This window comes from Phascolarctos cinereus, unplaced genomic scaffold (assembly GCF_003287225.1).
Source record: "Phascolarctos cinereus isolate Bilbo 61053 unplaced genomic scaffold, phaCin_HiC Scaffold_4;HRSCAF=312, whole genome shotgun sequence".
NCBI classification, from domain to species: Eukaryota; Metazoa; Chordata; class Mammalia; order Diprotodontia; family Phascolarctidae; genus Phascolarctos; species Phascolarctos cinereus.
In genome coordinates this window covers 618,573,415-618,591,212 of record NW_027555847.1, presented here as the reverse complement: position 1 = coordinate 618,591,212, position 17,798 = coordinate 618,573,415, and the positions used below count along the sequence as shown (strand labels likewise).

Here is a 17,798-nt window from a genome sequence, read left to right as displayed (position 1 = left end):
GAACAGTGTTATCTACTCTGGTTAAGGGCAAGCTTTAGAAATTAGAGCCTGAAAGTGTTACATATGTTTATGGGTACCAAAAAAATTCTCTCCAGATTAGCTTGAGAGGCTTAAAGAATATATGGAAGAGGGTGAAGCTTATCATGAAGACCCAATTATAAAATAATAACAACAACATTTATGTAATTGCATTTTAAAATTTGCAAAGAGATTTATAAAGATCTCATTTTGTCCTTGCAACAATTCTGGGAGATAGGTCTATTACCTTCATTTTACAGATGAGAAAACTGAGGCAGATAGAGAGGAAGTGATTTGTTCAGCGTTATGCTACTAGTAAGTATGTGAGGGAGGATTCGAACTCAAGTCTACCTGATTCCAGGTCCAACACTATCCATTAAGCCAACTTAGTTGCCTATCCAAAGCTATAGAGAGGTCAAGGAAAGAGGACTGAGAAAAGATCGTTAGATTAGCAGTCAAAAGATAGATGCCAACCTTGAATGGAGCTGTTTCTGGTCATTAATGAGGCCAGATGCTAGCCAGCCAGGGTTTGAGAAGTAAATGGAAGGTGAGAAATGGCAACAAATAGAATGAGATTTCCTGGGAATCTGATAGCAAAAGGGAAGACAGAAGGTGACTATTTGAGAGAAAGGCAGAATAAAGTGAAGGTGTTTAAGAATGACACAGACTTGAGCCTGTTTTTGGGCAGTGAGTGATACTCAGTGGGAAGGGAGAGATCAAAGATGAAAGAGGGAAGAATCCAATTTGTAAAATACTGGAGGACATGGGATTAATCACAGGCAGGACTGGCCTCTGCCCCTTCCTCAGAAACTGGAGTCAAAGAGAAATGATCAGTGAAAATGTAAAGCTTTCTACCTTCTCTGAGTCGGAGCTGGGAGAGCCTGCTCTTTCTAGGACCTGTCTCTGATGGATAAAAGGGCCGACAAGATTTCAAACTTTTGAGCTGGGAGACCAAACGCAATAGAGTACAGAGAAGTAACAGCAACCTCGAGGCTTGTCTAAACTCTCCGTTTGTCTGCTGCCAAATGGGAGGCAGAGTAGACAGGTGATGTGCTAATTAATATCTTCATCACAAAGTGAAGTTAATTCTTAGTTGTTTGTTTATACTTGTAACCCCAGCCTTAGCACAGAGTCTGGCTGTAGTTAGTGATTAATAAATGCCTAAGCACTTTAAAGTTTACAAAGCTCCCTCCTTACAGTAGGTGCGTTTGGGATTAAGAGTAGTGGCCTTGAAGTCAGAAGACTGGGATTATAGCCTTGACCCGGAAGCTTAATAGCTGTGTGACCTGATCTGTTTAACTTCTCTAAATTTTAGTTTTTCTTGGAAACAGCCAAAAGTTATTCAGCACCAAATCTGATGAGTAGAAAAATCAGGAAATATTGGGGTTTGGGAGCTCTGGAACAATTAGTGGTTATAAAGTTGTCTACAATATCTATCACACAGTATCTATATTTCTTAACTGAGAATCTAGGAATATTAGCATTGCTTCCACCACAGAAGCAAAGCAGATGAGAATTACCACTATCATTATTAATGACTCAGTGAGGGAAGTAGCCCAAGAATTATTATTTCCATTTTAGAGATGAAGAAACAGACTCATAGAAACTAGAGACTTCTGTACAATCACAAGGGCTCACTGCAGTCTCTGCAAAGTTTCCTTTATGCTTTTGGCTGAAAGCTACTCTGCAGTTTCTTCCACTTGCCAAGATCATAACAGAAATGAGGTTCTGAATGGCTGACTTGTCTGTCCTTCAATTTCCCCATCTATAAAATGAAAGGGTTGGGTGACATATCTCTACAGCACTTTTTAGCTTAAAATCCTCTGTGTGCAATGCAGAAATGAAGGCTAACCCACAGAGTTATCTGAAATGAAATGCTTTTGAATCCTAACTGATAATCAGGATGGCCTATGGATTGAAAAATAAAAATAAAACCTTCTTATGAATTTAGATAAAATAATTCTGATGGATTCCTCACAATATGAATCCCAGAGATCAAAGGGACATTGGTCCAGAGCTGAAAGGGACTTCAGAGGTCATCTAGTTCAAACCCTCCAGTTATGTTATGCCTAAATCTCCAGACTTTCCTTCTGCTGCTGTCAGGGGGAAGTGGTCCAAGAAGCCAGCCCTCCCTGCAGCAGCCAGCTAGGACATCTATGACAACAGGGGTAGGAGCAAGAGGGATAGACTGGCCCATGGTAGTTTATCCTACAAGTCACATTCCATAGAATTCCTCATTTTAAAAACTGGGATTTTTTTTCTTATGTACATATTATGTAGTATACCCAGAAATTAGGGTGATCAGCACCATATATCAACTAAAGAGGAAGGAAAAACCCTTGGCTCTGTTTTAGGACACTTTTCCACCCATGAACGAGCTCCAAGACACAGTATAAAGAAAAGGCAATGTAAACCACAGAGCAAGAACTCAGCAAGTTTCGGTAAAACCTCAGCCAGAAACTACAGTTTCACAAAGAACTATTAATAACACAAAACAAATGAGAAGAAGAAAAGGACCAAAACAAACACAGAGAACGAGGCAAACAAATTAGAGAGGATATGGTGGTGTGAATGAGGAGTAACCAGGAGTCAGAAGGGCTGGGTGCAAGTTCTGCCTCTGACACACACTCATTGTGGGATCATAGGCAGGTCACATGGTATCTCTCCACCTCATTTTCATCGGTAACAATTCTTGCCCTGCCTATCTCACAGCCTAGCAGCATATACTACAGAGTAATGGTTATAGTGACCAGAGAAGTTTAAGAAATTAGGGAGATCCAGGAGAGAGAGACAGGCAGAGAGCCAGCCAGAGATGGAAAGACAATGACAGAGAGACAGAAAGAGACAGAAGCAGGGACAGAAAGAGAAAGAGAAACCCAAGATGGTTGAAACCAGTTGAATGAGGATTGAGATATCATGTCCACTCTTATGAGAAAGGCGCAGAGATTCTCAATGAAATGAAATATCAATCCTCACTCAGCTGTCTTCAACTCTCTTGCCTCTCTCTCTGCCCCCCACCAACCCTCAGTTCCCTGCCCCATCTCTCTAATTTCTTAAACTGGTCTGATCAATGTCACCATTACTATACAGTATACTGATCCCTTTCAAATTGGTCCTAAGGTGTGGAGAAAATGTCCATGTCTTTTGGTTCAGTTGAGACAAGATTCTGAGCTTCTGTTTCCTTATCTGTAAAATGGAGAAGATAATATTTGTTGTACCCACCTCACCAAGTTGTTGTGAGGCTCACATGAGATAATGCATGTAAAATGCTTTGCAAATTCTAAAGTACTAAATAAATGTCAGTTATTATTATCATTATCAATAACAGTAACAACCCTTCATTAGGCTCTTCCACCCCCTCAAGCTATTGTTCTATACTCCCATTCTTTCACTGCCAAATATCTGGGTGGGGGGGTAGGGGGAACTGACCCTTGTTGCTTCTACTTTCTCTCTTCCCCCTGACTTCTCAAATTATCCTTGCAGTCTGGCTTCCAATGATCACTGAAACTTTTCTCTCATCAATCTCAAACCTAATGGCCTTTCCTGAATCGCAGGAATATTTAAAACTGGAACAGACTCAGAAGCCATCCCTCATTTAATAGTTCAGGAACCCAAAGCCAAGAGAGGGATGCCCATAGTCACACTGATAGCAAATGGCAGAGGTGGGATGATAGTCCAGGCTATCTGACTACACAGATCACCATCTTCCTGTGTAACAGGTAACTCTCCACTTTCCACCAGCAATTCAGCTTGGCTTTGACTCCATGGAACACCACATCCCTGCACCAGGTTCTACCCGCCCCCCGCCCCTCTCCCATTCTTCCCACCCACCTACCCCCACCTCTTTCAGCTTCCTTTTGGATACTGTCTTCCTCATTAGATTGTAAGCTCCTTGAGGTCAGGGACTGCCTTTCTTTTTCTTATTTGTATCCCTAGCACTAAGCACAGAGTAGACATTTAATAATACTTCACTGACTTGAATTAAATTGTTGCATACTGTTTCTTGATCTCGCTCAAGCTTTTGATACTGTTGACCATTCCCTCATCCAAGATGCTCTCTTCTCCAGGGGTTTTCATGACACTAGGCTCTCTTGCTTTTTCACTTTCCTATCTCACCATTCCTTTGCAGTCTCCTTTGCTGGATCAATCTCCATGCCCCACTTCTTTTATGTAGATGTACATACCTCTGTTCTGGGCTTTCTCTTTTCTTTACTTCCTCATCAGCTCCCATGGGCTCAATCATCTCTAAACATATTCACCTATCCTCCCCTCTCTCCATCCCAAACTCTAATCTGGTCTCCCCAGTTGACTCTTGGATGCACAGCCATAGGTGAGGGTCAAAATTGAGATACCAAGTCCAAAGGACCAATCAGGAAATCAGCTAAGAAGTCATGGAATTGAGAGGGCTAGAGGTGGGAGGTGCTAGCCTAGGTAGAAACAGGATCAAAACCAGAAAAAATAACTGCGACTGAGCTGGAACTAACAAGAAGGTCTGCTGTGTTTGTTGGCTGAACAGTTTAATACCCAGGCACATAACATGAGGTCGAGCTGGACAAAGGGTTCTACCTCAATTTGTGGCAGCGTTAGCTCCTGGGCATGTGCATATTTTTGTATCCAGGTCAATACATCTTCCCCTACTTTCCATACTGAAGACCTCAGGCACCTTCTGCACTTGCTATTATGTAGCTTCTATAGAGTCCAGGGGATGGCATACACACATTTAGATTCCAAACTTTTTCATTAGGAAGAGCTAGTTTTCATTTTTGCCAAGCCCTGAGATCACTGAACAACAAAGAGATCATGGAGGGAGTGGGATGCGTTTTGGTTCTCGTGGGATTGGGGGGTTGTGCTATCTTGATTTGTTGTTTGATTGTTTCAGTCGCGTCCAACTCTTCATGACCCCATTTGGGTTTCCCTGGCAAAGATACTGGAGTGGTTTGCCATTTCCTTCTCCGGCTCATTTTACAGAAGAGGAAACTGAGGCAAACAGGGTTAAATGACTTGCCCAGGGTCACACAACTAGTAAGTGTCTGAGGTCGGATTTGAAATCATGAAGTTTGACTCTAGGACCAGTACTTTCACCACTTTGCCACCAACTATAGTTGCCTATACTATCTTGATTAGAAAGGAAAAAGTAGGACTCTACTAGAGGCAAGCACAGTGTTAGCAACAAGAAGACAGCAGCTGATAGAATAGCAGATTAGCAATAAAATCTAATAATGCCTAGTGTCTCCATACAGCTTTAAGATTTGCAGAGAGTTTTACATATGTTATCTCATTTGATCTTCCAACCTGGGAGGTATGTGCTATTACTATCCACATGTTACAGATGAGGAAACAGAGGCTGAGAAAGTCAAATGCCTTGCCCAGGGTCTGTCTGCTCAAAAATTGTCTTGAGGACAATTCTGAACTCAGGTTTTCCTGAATTGAAATCTTGTACTCTATCTATCTATTCCCTGTGCTACCAAAAAAAAAAAAAAGAGGATGCAGAAAAATTATAAAAAGCAAACACAAGAACTCAAGACCACAATAATCTGAAATGATTTAGTATGGGAGTAAATAGCCAAACTTCACTGGTTTAGAGAACTCCCAGTGAGGAAACTCCCTTCACCAAAGTATATCAGCAACTCTTCTGTAATTTATAATCCCAGAGAGTTGTCACTAAGATGGCACAGGAAATAATGGACTTAGAGTCAGGAGAATTTGAATTCAAGTTGTGCCTAGCTGTGTGACCCTGAGCAAGTCACCTAACCCCTGTCTGCCTCAATTTCCTCCTCTGTAAAATAAGGAATGATTTGCCTAGTGTCACACAGCCCAATTCTATGTGTCAGAAGAAAGTCTCAGACAATTCTGAAGCCAGTTAATTGGCATCTTGCTGCCTCCCAATAAATTCTATTCTCAGAGTCAGGGAGAGGGTGCCACTTGGGGCAGAATTTCTCTACCAACCCTAGGAATCCAGAACAGCAGTGGAAAGGGTCTTGGCAGCAATGACCAGATTGAAAATCTATGAGTAGATCATTATTCATGAGGGCTGAATAACAGTACTAAGGGACATGTGTGCTGTGATTCTTCTTCAGCATCAATTTTACCCCAAATTAAAACCCTCTTCCTAAGCAAAATCCCCATGTGTCCCAAGTATTTGATAGTCATTAACTGAGAAAAAAATCTGCATCTGCAAATAAGCTCTCATTTTAAATGGAAATTTAAAACTCCATCTTCTTTCTTTTGCTTTTAGAAATCTGCAAAAGCTATTCAATTATGGGACATATAACTGAAATAACAGTTTTTACTAAAGAATCTTCCTAAATGCATTTCCTTTTTATTGCAAGAAGAAAACCAAGTGAGTGGTCTAGTTTGCTTATACTAAAAAGGGCAGTTAACTAGTGGTTCCATAGAAAACATATGGAATGCACTAAACATTGTGCAGCACAAAAATCACCCTTTGTTATTGTTGAGTTGTGTCCAACTCTCCATGACCCCACTGGGAGATTTCTTGGCAAAGATACTGGAGGGTTTGTCATTTCCTTCTCCAGCTCATTTTATAGATGAGGACCTGAGGCAAACAGGCCAAATGACTTGCCCAGGGTCACACAGCTAGTTAAGTGTCTGAGGCCAGATTTGAAGTCACGAAGTTGAATCTTCCTGAGTTCAGGCTCGGCACGCTATCAAAATTACCTCATCACTCTTTAAAAGAGCTTTCTGGCCAATTATATCATCAAGAATAGAGCAAAGGATTTCTGATGCAACCTACTTTTCATACAATCTCTGTCCTCTCATGAATACTTTCACTTCATTATCCAAGGGAAGGTTCCATCATCTTTCCTGAAGCGGTAGAAGAGTTTGACATCCTTGAATTCCTTATGCTCATCACACACTGCAAGACAATATACATGCAAAGTAAATTCAGTGGAGAAGGCTGATATACTTATGTTGTGAAATAATTCTTATTCTATGTGTGGAATAAAAAAATTCCACTCCCCGCAATTATGAGTGAATTGTACATATATTAAAACCCTAAGGTTATCATCAAGTGAGAGTCCATATACACTGGCTGCTACTTACTAGCTGTGTGACTGGGCAAATTATGTAACCCTTCTCAGTTTTTTCAACTTACGTGTCATAGTTCAATTCTCTAGACTTAACACGAAGCAGAAAATTGAGCAATTATACAGTCGTCTGTAGAGTACACAGCATGAAACTGTATAATGAAGGCAAAAAAGGAATTATCTAAGCAGGATCACAAGGGCTGGTAAAAGATTAGTACTTGAAAGAACAAAGTACTTGTTTAAATTAGGGCTGTATGCGTGTGTTTGGTGTAATTCTGTTCAATTCAATGCACATTTATGAAGTGGTTACTATGGACACATCTAAGGTACCACAGTTGTTAAGTTGTGTCCAAATCTTTGTGACTCCATCTGGGGTTTCTTGGCAAAGACACTGGAGTGGTTTGCCACTGCCTTCTCCAGCTCATTTGACAGATGAGGAAACTTAGGCAAACCAGGTGATGTGACTTGAAGTTTCTTGCTAGTAAGTTTCTGAGGCCAGATTTGAACTCAGAAGAGGAGTCTTTCTGACTGACTCCAGGCCTGGTGCTCTATCTACTACACCACCTAGCTGCCCCAAAGTATCTGTGCATTTATAATAGTCTGCGAAACAAGGGCTGGGAGACTGCATAAGCCTTCAAAACATGAAATGTAAAAAGTGTTGGGAGAACAACAGATCACTTATTTTCATTTCCTCTGCAAGAAGGATTAGGGGACTCAAAAACTGAAAAGCCATTTCAAGGAACAGCCTGCAAGAGAAGCTTCTAACACATTATTTTGTCAACTAAAGATGAATATGAAACATCTTGATTTATTTTTCTTCTTTGAGATCGGGAATGATGTCCTCTATTCAAATTGATCTGTTGATTTAATATTTATAAAACTGAAATGTTAAAATCTGACTTACCATGATGAATAATACCCCGGTCTGCCAATTTTTGCATTAGTTTAATAGCTGTCTCTCTATCAGAAGCTTCTTTTCGATCAATCAGCCAGTCAATTAGTTCTTTGGCCACAAAGCAATTTGGATATGTCTTGAGGTGGTGTCTTCGATCTTTAATCACTTTTTCTTCATGCAGCCTGAGCCTGGAAAAAAAAAATAACCATCATATCGTAACTGGATTTTGGAGATAATAGTAAATTTAAAAAACAGTTCAACTAATTCAAATCTGAGATTAGGATGGAACTCCCATCTCTGGGAAGATGACTCCCAATCTCCATATTCATACTTCATCTCTCTCTTGAGATTCAGTCCTCCATCAGCAACTGCCTTCTAGACACCTCCACCTGGATGACCTCTAGTTATTTCAAACTCACTATGTCCCTAACAGAAATCATTATCGTTTCCCTTAAGCCCGCCTCTTCTTTCTCCAACTTACCTCCTTCTTTGGAGAGAACCATATCTTTTTGAGTTACCCAGATTTACAACCCAGCAGCTGTCAGCTCTTGATTCTTCCTCACCTCCATGTCAAACATCAGCCGACTCCTGTATACATTCATTATGTCCATATCTTCTCACCCTCATGAGCACCCCCCCAGTTACTGCAGTGGCCTCCTCACTGGCCTCCCCTTCTCCAGTCTATATTCCACATAAATCTAAACTGATATTCCTTAAAGCACAGACCTGACCACGCCACTGCAATGCTCAAGTAGCTTTAGTGACTCCCTATTGATTTTACGATAATTAAAAAAAACCCAACACCTCTTTTTTCTGCACTTAAAATTGTCTTAATGTAGATCCAACCCATCTTTCCAAGATGCTTTCACGTCACTCTCCTCGCTCACTATGCTCCCGCCAAGCTGGACTACTTGTTGCTCTCCATACACACCATTCCATCTCCAATACGCGTGCCATTGCACAGGCTGCCTCCTGTGCCTGGAATCCCTGGTTCTCAAGGCTCTCCTCAAGTGCCATCTCTTATAAGAGGTCTTTCCTGGTTTTAGTTAGTATTACTCCTCCCACCAGCCACCAAAATTAATTTATATTTATTAGTAAATGCTTCTTCAATTGAATTGAATTGAATGGGAGGAATATATCCTGGAAGCCCTAAAGTCATTGCATATTTCTGGAGATGGCAGCGATAGGCTCACTGGATTATTGCTCCATAGCTAAAGTCAGTCATCTCTGACCCTCTCGTTTTACAGATGAGGAAACTGAAGTCCAGGAAAGTTAAGCAACATGAGGTCCCACGGGCAGTAAACACCAGAGCCAGGGTAACCTAAGTCCTCTGTGGATAGAGTGCTGGACCTGCAATCAGGAATGAGTTCAGATCTGGCCTCAGAAACTTACTAGTTCTGCAACCCTGGGCAGGTCACTTCACCCTATTTGTTTCAGTTTCCTCGTCTGTAAAATGAGCTGGAGAAGGAAACGGCAAACCCAAAATGACTGAACATTAAAAACAACAAAACCTTCCGTATCCACAGCCAGTATTTTTTCCATTGCGCCAGCCACCCAGGCTTAAAACTTCAGGCATCTCTGATTAACAACAATAATAATAACAGTTGCTAGTATTTATACAGCACCTATTACATGCCAGGCACTTTGCTAAGCAGTTTACAAATATTATCTCATTTAATTCTCACAACAGTCCTGCATAGTAGGTGCTATTATCCTCATTTTACAGTTAAGGAAACTGATGCAAAGAGATTTGCCTGAGGTCATATAGCTAGTAAGTGAGGCCCGAGTTCAACTCAGGTCTTCCTGACTCCAAGCTCAGTGCTCCATCGACTGTACCACCTAACTGCCTCTCCTATCTTACAGACAATTAGGTGTCAATATTCTGTTTATTCTATCTTGGCAATATTTCTTACATTCCATTGTCTCCTTTCCAACATGAAACCTTCCCTGATCCATCCTATAGGTAACAACTTTCCTCTTTTGACCTTACCCATACGGCCCTATGATTTGACCCTGTCGAATTATCATAATTATCCATATATATGTTTTACCGCTCCAAATAAATGGTAAGATGAATTAGGACATCAGTACCTGGCCCCTGGACTTCTCCAGCCCATCTATCCTCTGCCATCATCCTTTAGGACGTCAACATTCATGCTGATGATCCCTCTAATGAAGTGACTCCACAATTTCTCAAACTCTCCAACTTCAATAATTTCCTTTTCTACTTTAATTCCTTGTTTGGTTAGAAACAGATCTGGGAGTTTTCACGGGCTACAAGCTCAAGATGAATCCAGAGTGGGACATGGCAGACAAAATAAAACAGTGAGTTCTTGGGCTAAATTAAGAGAAGCAGAGCTCCAGGAATAAGTGGCTGATAGACTTACTGTACTCTGCCCTGATCAGACCACATCTGCTAGAGTCAAACCTTAAACTTCACCAACTTTCAGGAATTGTTCTGCCTTTAAGATCTAGACCTTTGGGGTATAAAACCATGCATATACTTTGACCCAGCAATACCACTACTAGGTCTGTATTCCAAAGAGATCAAGAACAAAAAGGGAAAGGACTTATATGTACAAAAAATATTTATAGCAACTCTTTTAGTGATGGCAAGGAATTGGAAATTGAGGGAATGCCCATCAGTTGGGGAATGGCTGAAGAAGTTGTGGTATATGAATGTAATTGAATACTATTGTGCTATAGATGAATATATCTATATCTATATCTATATCTACCTATCTGTCTATCTATGCACATATATAAGAAATGATGAGCAGGATGCTTTCAGAAAAACCTGGGAAGACTGACATGAACTGATACAAAGTGAAGCGAGCAACACTAGGAGAACACTGCACACAGTAACTGGAATATTTTGTATGATGATCAATTGTGAACGACTTAGTTATTCTCAGCAATACAATGACCCAAGACAATTCCTAAGGACTTATGACAAAAAGTGCTATCCATCTCCCGGGAAAGAACTGATGGAGACTGAATGCAGACTGAAACATACTTTTTTAACTTTCTTTCTTTGTCTTCTATTTTCCTTTATTTTTTTTTGTCTGTGTTCCTTTTCACACCATGACTAATATGGAAATATGTTTTTCATGCCTGCACATGTATAGCCTATGTCAAATTGCTTGCCTTCTCAATAGAGGAGAGGAAGAGAATTTGGAACTCAAAATTTAAAAGAAGAACGTTAAAAATTTATTTTTACATTTAATTGGGGGAAAATAAAATATTAAATGGATTTTTTAAAAAATCTAGACCTTTTTTCTCTAACTACAAACTCCCATGATGGGCCCTGTGGGGTTTACCATTTTTTATCAATGACTTGGCTAAAAGTACACTCATCAGGGGCAGCCAGGTAGCACAGTGGACAAAGTACTGGCCCTGGAATCAAATCTGGCCTCAGACACATAACAATCATTAGCTGTGTGACTCTGGGCAAGTCACTTAACCCCAACTGCCTCAGACACAAAAAAAGAAAAAGAACAACAGAAATGCACTCATCAAATCTGCAAATGATACCACAATGGGAGGGACAACTGACATGCTGGAAGACAGAGTCAGGGTCCAAAAAATATCTTGATTAGTTCCTGCAATAAGCTAAATAGAATATAATTCACTTTTAAAGAGATAAATCTAAAGCTTTACACTTGAGTTCAAGAAATCAACTCCAAAAATAGAAGCTGGAGGCAGAATGGTCAGACAGCAACTTGTCTGAGAAAGATCTGGGCATTTTAATGGACTTCCAGCTCAGTGTGAGTCAGCTGAGTGGTGCAACCAGCCATGAAGTTACTGTGATCTTAGGCTGCATTAAGAGAGGAAGAGCTTCAAGCGAGAAGCAGGTGGCCATCCCTTTGTTCTCCAGACTTGTTGGACTACGTGTGGACAACTGTGCTCATTTCTGGCCACTAGAGTTTCAGAAGGACATTGACAAACCGGAGACCCTACAGCAGGGCAATTAGAATATGGTGAAAGGTGTTCCATCCATATCACATGGGGACAGCGAGTGGGGCACAGTTAGCCTGCAGAAGAGAACTGGGAGGACACAATCACTGTCTTTAAGTTGGAGGGGTGAATGTGTGGAGAACAGATGTAATTTGTCTAGTCTGGCCCACAGGGGTAGAACCAGGACCAATGGGTAGAAGTTAAAAAGAGCCAAACTTGGGCTGGATATCAGGGAAAACAGCCCAGCAACCAGAACGGTGGAATGGGCTCCCCTGGGCAGTGATCACATTTTCCTTCATTGGAGAGCTTCAAGCAGAGGCAAAATATTGACAGTACACAATCTTCAGCAAGGATATGTGCAAACTGGGCAGCTAAGTGGCACAGTGGACAGAGCATTGGGCCTAGAGTCCGCAAGACCTGAGTTCAAATCCAACCTCGGACACATTAGTTGTGTGATGTTAGACAAGTCACTTAACCTCTGTTTGCCTCAGTTTCCTCAATGTAAAATGGGGATAACAACAGCACCTAATTGGCAGGGTTGTTGTGAATATCAAATAAGATAATACCTGTAAAGTACTTAGGACAGTGCCTCAAACTACTATACAGTGGCCCCACATAAATGCTTATTCTCTTTCCCTCCCTTCCAAAGTGCTTGGCAAATCCTGAGGAGCTATATAAATGTCATCTGTCATCATTTTAATTCTCTTACCTACTTTTCTCTCTTACTTCACTGTCTTTGGTGCCATTGTTTAACCTGTTTTCCCACATTTAACACCTTGGAGCTATAAAAAAAAAAACGCTAGACCATTTGGGAAAAGGTTAAGAAAAAAATCTTCTCCCCTACGTCTTTCCAAACCTAGGATTCTGTTTCTGACAGTGGCCTCAAAGGGAGTTTTGTGGGAAGGCATTAGTTACCCTCCAAAAGGTCATCCTCACAGGTTAGATATGTCTCCAAAAAAGGTCATCATTTCCTTTATTAACCAATTCTGGCTCAAACTCAGTAAATGTTGTTGAACTTAATTATGATGTTCAGGGATATGCAAACTGGCAAGAACAAAGGATCCCTGCCCATCCTTAATCTTCATATCTAAAGCTGCCAAAGATTATGTCTGATGTGCTCTGGAGAAAACCCATTCAAGTCAACAAACATTTATTAAGCACATATTTAATTCAGTAAGAATGTAGGGAAAAGTGTTGGAAATGGAGTCAGGAAGACTTGGGTTCAAATCCTGCCTCCAACACACACTAGCTGTGTGACCTTAGACAAGTCATTTAATCTATATTGCCTCAGGAAATTCCCAAGGATTTCGCTATAATATGCAAGGTGCTTTGGTGGAGGTAGTTACCACACCAGGAGTTCCCTACATTAGAATTCATTAGCAATGCAGAGGGATGAGAAAAAACGTATTACAGTGGAAACTGACTCTTGAGCCAGAGGTCCTAAATAACTATATTACCTGTGTGACCTTAGTCAAGTAATTTCATCTTCCCAAGACTCAGTTTCCTCAATGAGGGGATGGGAGGTTGAACTAGATGGTCTCAGAGATCTCCTTCAGCTCTAGATCTGTGATCTTCAAAGGTCTCCCCACTCCATCTCATCCCCCCCGGCATCTCTGCATTGTACTGCAGTAAAGGGTGAAAAAAAAACTCCTCAAGGAAGCTCTTGTCCCTAGCAGCTTGCCTGCATGCTTCTACAGCTTTCTATTTGTTTTGAGAGTCCAGGTCTCCCTAGCTCATGAGGCTGGGGTGCAGTGGCCACTATGGTCCCAGTCCCACTGCTGATTAGCACAGAAGCTGTCACCTTCATTTCTGAGCTAGGCTGGTTCCTCCCTCCTTCGGCAGCCTGGCAGCCCCAACTCCCCAGCCTCTGCGAACTCAAAGACACCCATTGGCTTAGTCCACTGCGCCTCAGAACTCCTGAGCTCAAACAACCCACCAACAGCCTCCCCAGCAGCAGGGATACAGGCATGTTCTACCAGGCCCAACACTGCCATATCTTTAGAGGAACCAGATAAACAAAGGAAGGAAATAGAAAGGCAGGGAGAGAGAAGAGGGGTCAGTAGAGGAGGCCAGACAATAACTTCAAAGAGACCAGGAGAGAAAAAAAAGTGCTTCCCTGCGCTGCACAGTCGTCCCTTCCCTGTAGAATCTGGTGCCTTTGGGAAGGAGGGGCTCATCCCAGGAAGTCATCTTTGAAGCAAGTGCAAAGATGGCCAGCCTATCTACACCTTTAGTTTTTCACAGAAATTCATTCCTGTGAATATAAATCTGAAACAAGAAAAAACAGACCTGTAATAGAAATAAGAATAATTAGACTGCTGCTAAATCAGTCCTACAGCTCCTTTTAATTAATACAGCGACAGGAACACTGCCTAATTGGTTGAAAAATATTCTGGCTGGCAGACTGTTATGCATTAATTCTTAGACATAATGCCTGTCAAGGATCCATGACACATGAATTCTAATTTGTTAACAAATCCGAAATGTATAACCATCTATTCACAACTTGATAGAAGAGGAATTTGTGAGGAATAAAGAAGGAAGGAGAAGGGTACAATGGAAAGAGTACTGGTTCTGGGGTCTGAGGACCTGGGTTCAAATCCTATCTCTGATGCTTAATCCCCAAGTGACCTTGGCCACTTAACCCTCTTGGGCCTCAGTTCCCTTATCTATAAAATGAGGGTATTGTATTACAGAGCCTTCTCTGCTCCCTTCTAGATCTATGGTCCTCTGATCCTATGACCTCCAGTGTAATTTCTTGAGTGGAAACTAATAAATATGAAATATGAAAGTTATCTGTGAGATCGTACACTAAACACATTTTTAAAAGGCTTTTATAAACCTGCATTTCTTGTAATACTACACTCCATACTGATCCCCATGACAAGGAAATTTGAGACTTTCTCCTCACCACAAGATCCTGACATTTTCAAGTTTTGAATGTAAGAGCTAGAATGCCAAATTGGGTGGGGGGGGAGAGAACGGACAGTAAGTGGTAACAATACCAACAAATATTTAACAAACATCTGGTTGTTCTTGAAGAGGACCAAAATGACATCACTATGTTAGAGTTAAGTTTCAGTGTGTCTGACTGTGGCTGATCAGACCAATGTGAGCTTGGAATGCTCTACCACAGGTCAGGCACAAACAGTCCCTGTGAACATTTGGCATGGTTTTTTTCTAAATCCAAATAACAAACATTCATTCCGAGGGTGGAGAACCTGTGGCCTCAAGGCCGCATGTGGCCCTCTAGGTCCTCAAGTGTGCCCTTTGACTGAATCCAAACTTCACAGAACAAATCCCCTTAATAAAAGGATTTGTTCTGTAAAACTTGGACTCAGCCAAAAGGCTACACCCAAGGACCTAGAAGGCCACATGGGGCCTCGGGCCAAAGGTTCTCTACCCCTCCTAGGCAGATAGGTGGAGCTGTGACTTAGAGTGTTGAGCCTGGAGTTAGGAAGCACTGAGTTCAAAGGTGACCCCAGATACTTACCAGCTGTGTGACCCTGGGAAAGTCACTTAACCTCTGTTTGCCAGGGCATCCAGGTAGGGCTATATAATGGAAGTCAAGATCAGTCAGGAAATATAAAAAAAGTGATTCTGGTGATAACTAAAGCCATAAAGGAAGACTTGGCTTCAACCAACGAAGTCTGTACTGTATATTTTTAGACAGTCAATCTTAAGTAAGTAGCTCATGGTCAAAAGTCACCATAATTTTTTCTTCTATCTGGACAAAGAAATAAAAATCTAAAAGGTAATTATAAAAAATTACACCATTTGGGAAAAGGGTAAGGCAAAAAAAAAACTGCTACCCTAGGTTCCTCCAAACCTAGGATTCTGTTTTTGACAGTAGCCTCAAAGGAAGTTTTGCGGAAAGGCATTAGTTACCCTCCAAAAGGTCATCTTTATAGGTTAGACATGTTTCCAAAAGGTCGCCATTTCCTTTAATAACCAATTCCGGCTCAATGAGTAACAGCTAAGCATTTACATGTAGCACCAAAGTGCTTTACTTGTTATCTTATTTGATCTTTATAATCACCTTACTAGGTAAGGATTATTAATATCCCTGTTTTATACATGAGAAAGGTCAAGAGGTTTAATTTGTGGAAACCTGTTCTTGAAAACAACAATACTGTTCAGATTTTGAATGTGGCAAAGTAGATAGAACGTTGGGTTTGGAGCCAAGAAAACCTAGGTTCAAATGCTACCTCTGGCATTCACTGTGAGTTTCAGAAAACTTTAAGGTCTACTGGTTGTGATTTGTGCTGACAGACGGAGTTCTCTCACATATCCTTCCCAAAATGTAGCACCCATAAACTGAATACAGTCGTCTGGATTCGACATGAATAGGGGAAAGTGAAGCAAAGTTCCCCATTCTCAGTAGTATGACTGTCTTTTTGTGTACTTGGGAAGCTGTTAGGTTTTTTTGTCTGTCATGTCACACCTTTGAATCCTAATGAGCTTGCTGTTTACCAAGACCTCTGATTCTTTTTCATAGGAATTGTTTTTGTCTATCCTTTATTGATTTTCTGAGCCCTACTGAAGAATTTTATATTGTAGTTCTCTTACTTAAAAAGAACTGTTAGAGTACTAATTACACTACAGGGCAAAATCAATAACCGATAATCATTTAATAAGCAGCAGGGTAGTTCAGTGGATAGAGTGCCAGACCTGGAGTCAGGATGACCTGAGTTCAAATCTAGCCTTGACACTAACTAGATGTAGGACTTCTGGCGAGTCATTCAGCCTCCCTCCGGTTCAATTTATTCACCTATAAAATGGGGATAATAATCCCACCTACCTCCTTGTGATGTTGTGAGGAAAAAATGAAATAATATTTACAAAGCACTTCATGAACGTTAAAGCACTATATAAATGATAATTATTGTTATTACTTATTATGTATTTACTGATCATTTAGCCAAAACAAGTGCTCCACATTGTGTTAGACCCGTTCTGGGTTACAAAAGAACGTAAGACAAACGCCAATCAATGAACAGCTAAGGACATGAGCATTTCTATTATTATCCCATTTTTTTATCCCAGTGGTTTGGAAATTTAAATATGAAATACAAGTATGAAATCTTCCCCTCATTATTCTCAGGCAGCTGGTCAAAATGCTCTAGACAAAAGGTAATTCTGCATGTATTATATATATTAGCATGTATATACATATAGATATAGATATATATCTATATATATCTATATATATAGCATGTATATATATTAGCTAAGGAACAGCTAAAATCGCATCAGATAATTTCCTCTTTCAAGAGAACAAATATAATTTATTCTTCCTTGATTAATAAAGTCCTCCTCCAGCGGCTCATCATGGTGTACAGGTGATACTGAGTTCACAAAGGCAAAAGGTCTGTAAGGGTCTTTACAAACTGAAAGGGCTTAGAACATAGGCCTGACAACACACAGTCTGCTAGTGAGAGATCAGTCTAAGTGTCTCATCATCAGATGTTGGCATAAGAAGATGAATGTTTATATATATGTATATGTATATTTATATTTCCATATATACACATATATATAAAATTAATTTTAAAAAACTAAGTATACAGTGGCAAGAATTCTTATGTATGGATTAGTTGCTCCTTTTCAATTTGACTTTGACACAAAGGTCAGAATCAACACCAAATTAAAATAGGGCCAAAATAAGAAGAAAATACTCTGTGTGATTCTAGCAGCTCAGTCCAGCACTTCTAAGTTGTCAACTCCACAAAATGGTAAGTGGGGGAAAATACATTGACTATAACACTATTTCCCAGAGAAATTTAATCAATGGAAAAACAGGAGGCTAAAGGGGTCTAGAAACCACCCTGGCCATAAAAACATCTCTTTGAAAAGACGATATAAGATAGCCAAGGACAACT

General features: G+C 40.6%; 1 protein-coding gene across 1 annotated transcript in view; it reads right to left on the bottom strand.

Moving 5' to 3' along the window:
• The window catches only part of DEPTOR (DEP domain containing MTOR interacting protein), a 178,406-nt gene that overhangs the window by 85,147 nt on the left and 75,461 nt on the right, over positions 1-17,798 (bottom strand). The window contains 3 exon segments of the mRNA XM_020980067.2: positions 6,770-6,821; positions 6,824-6,892; positions 7,969-8,147. Coding sequence (XP_020835726.2) covers positions 6,770-6,821; positions 6,824-6,892; positions 7,969-8,147 — 300 coding nt within the window.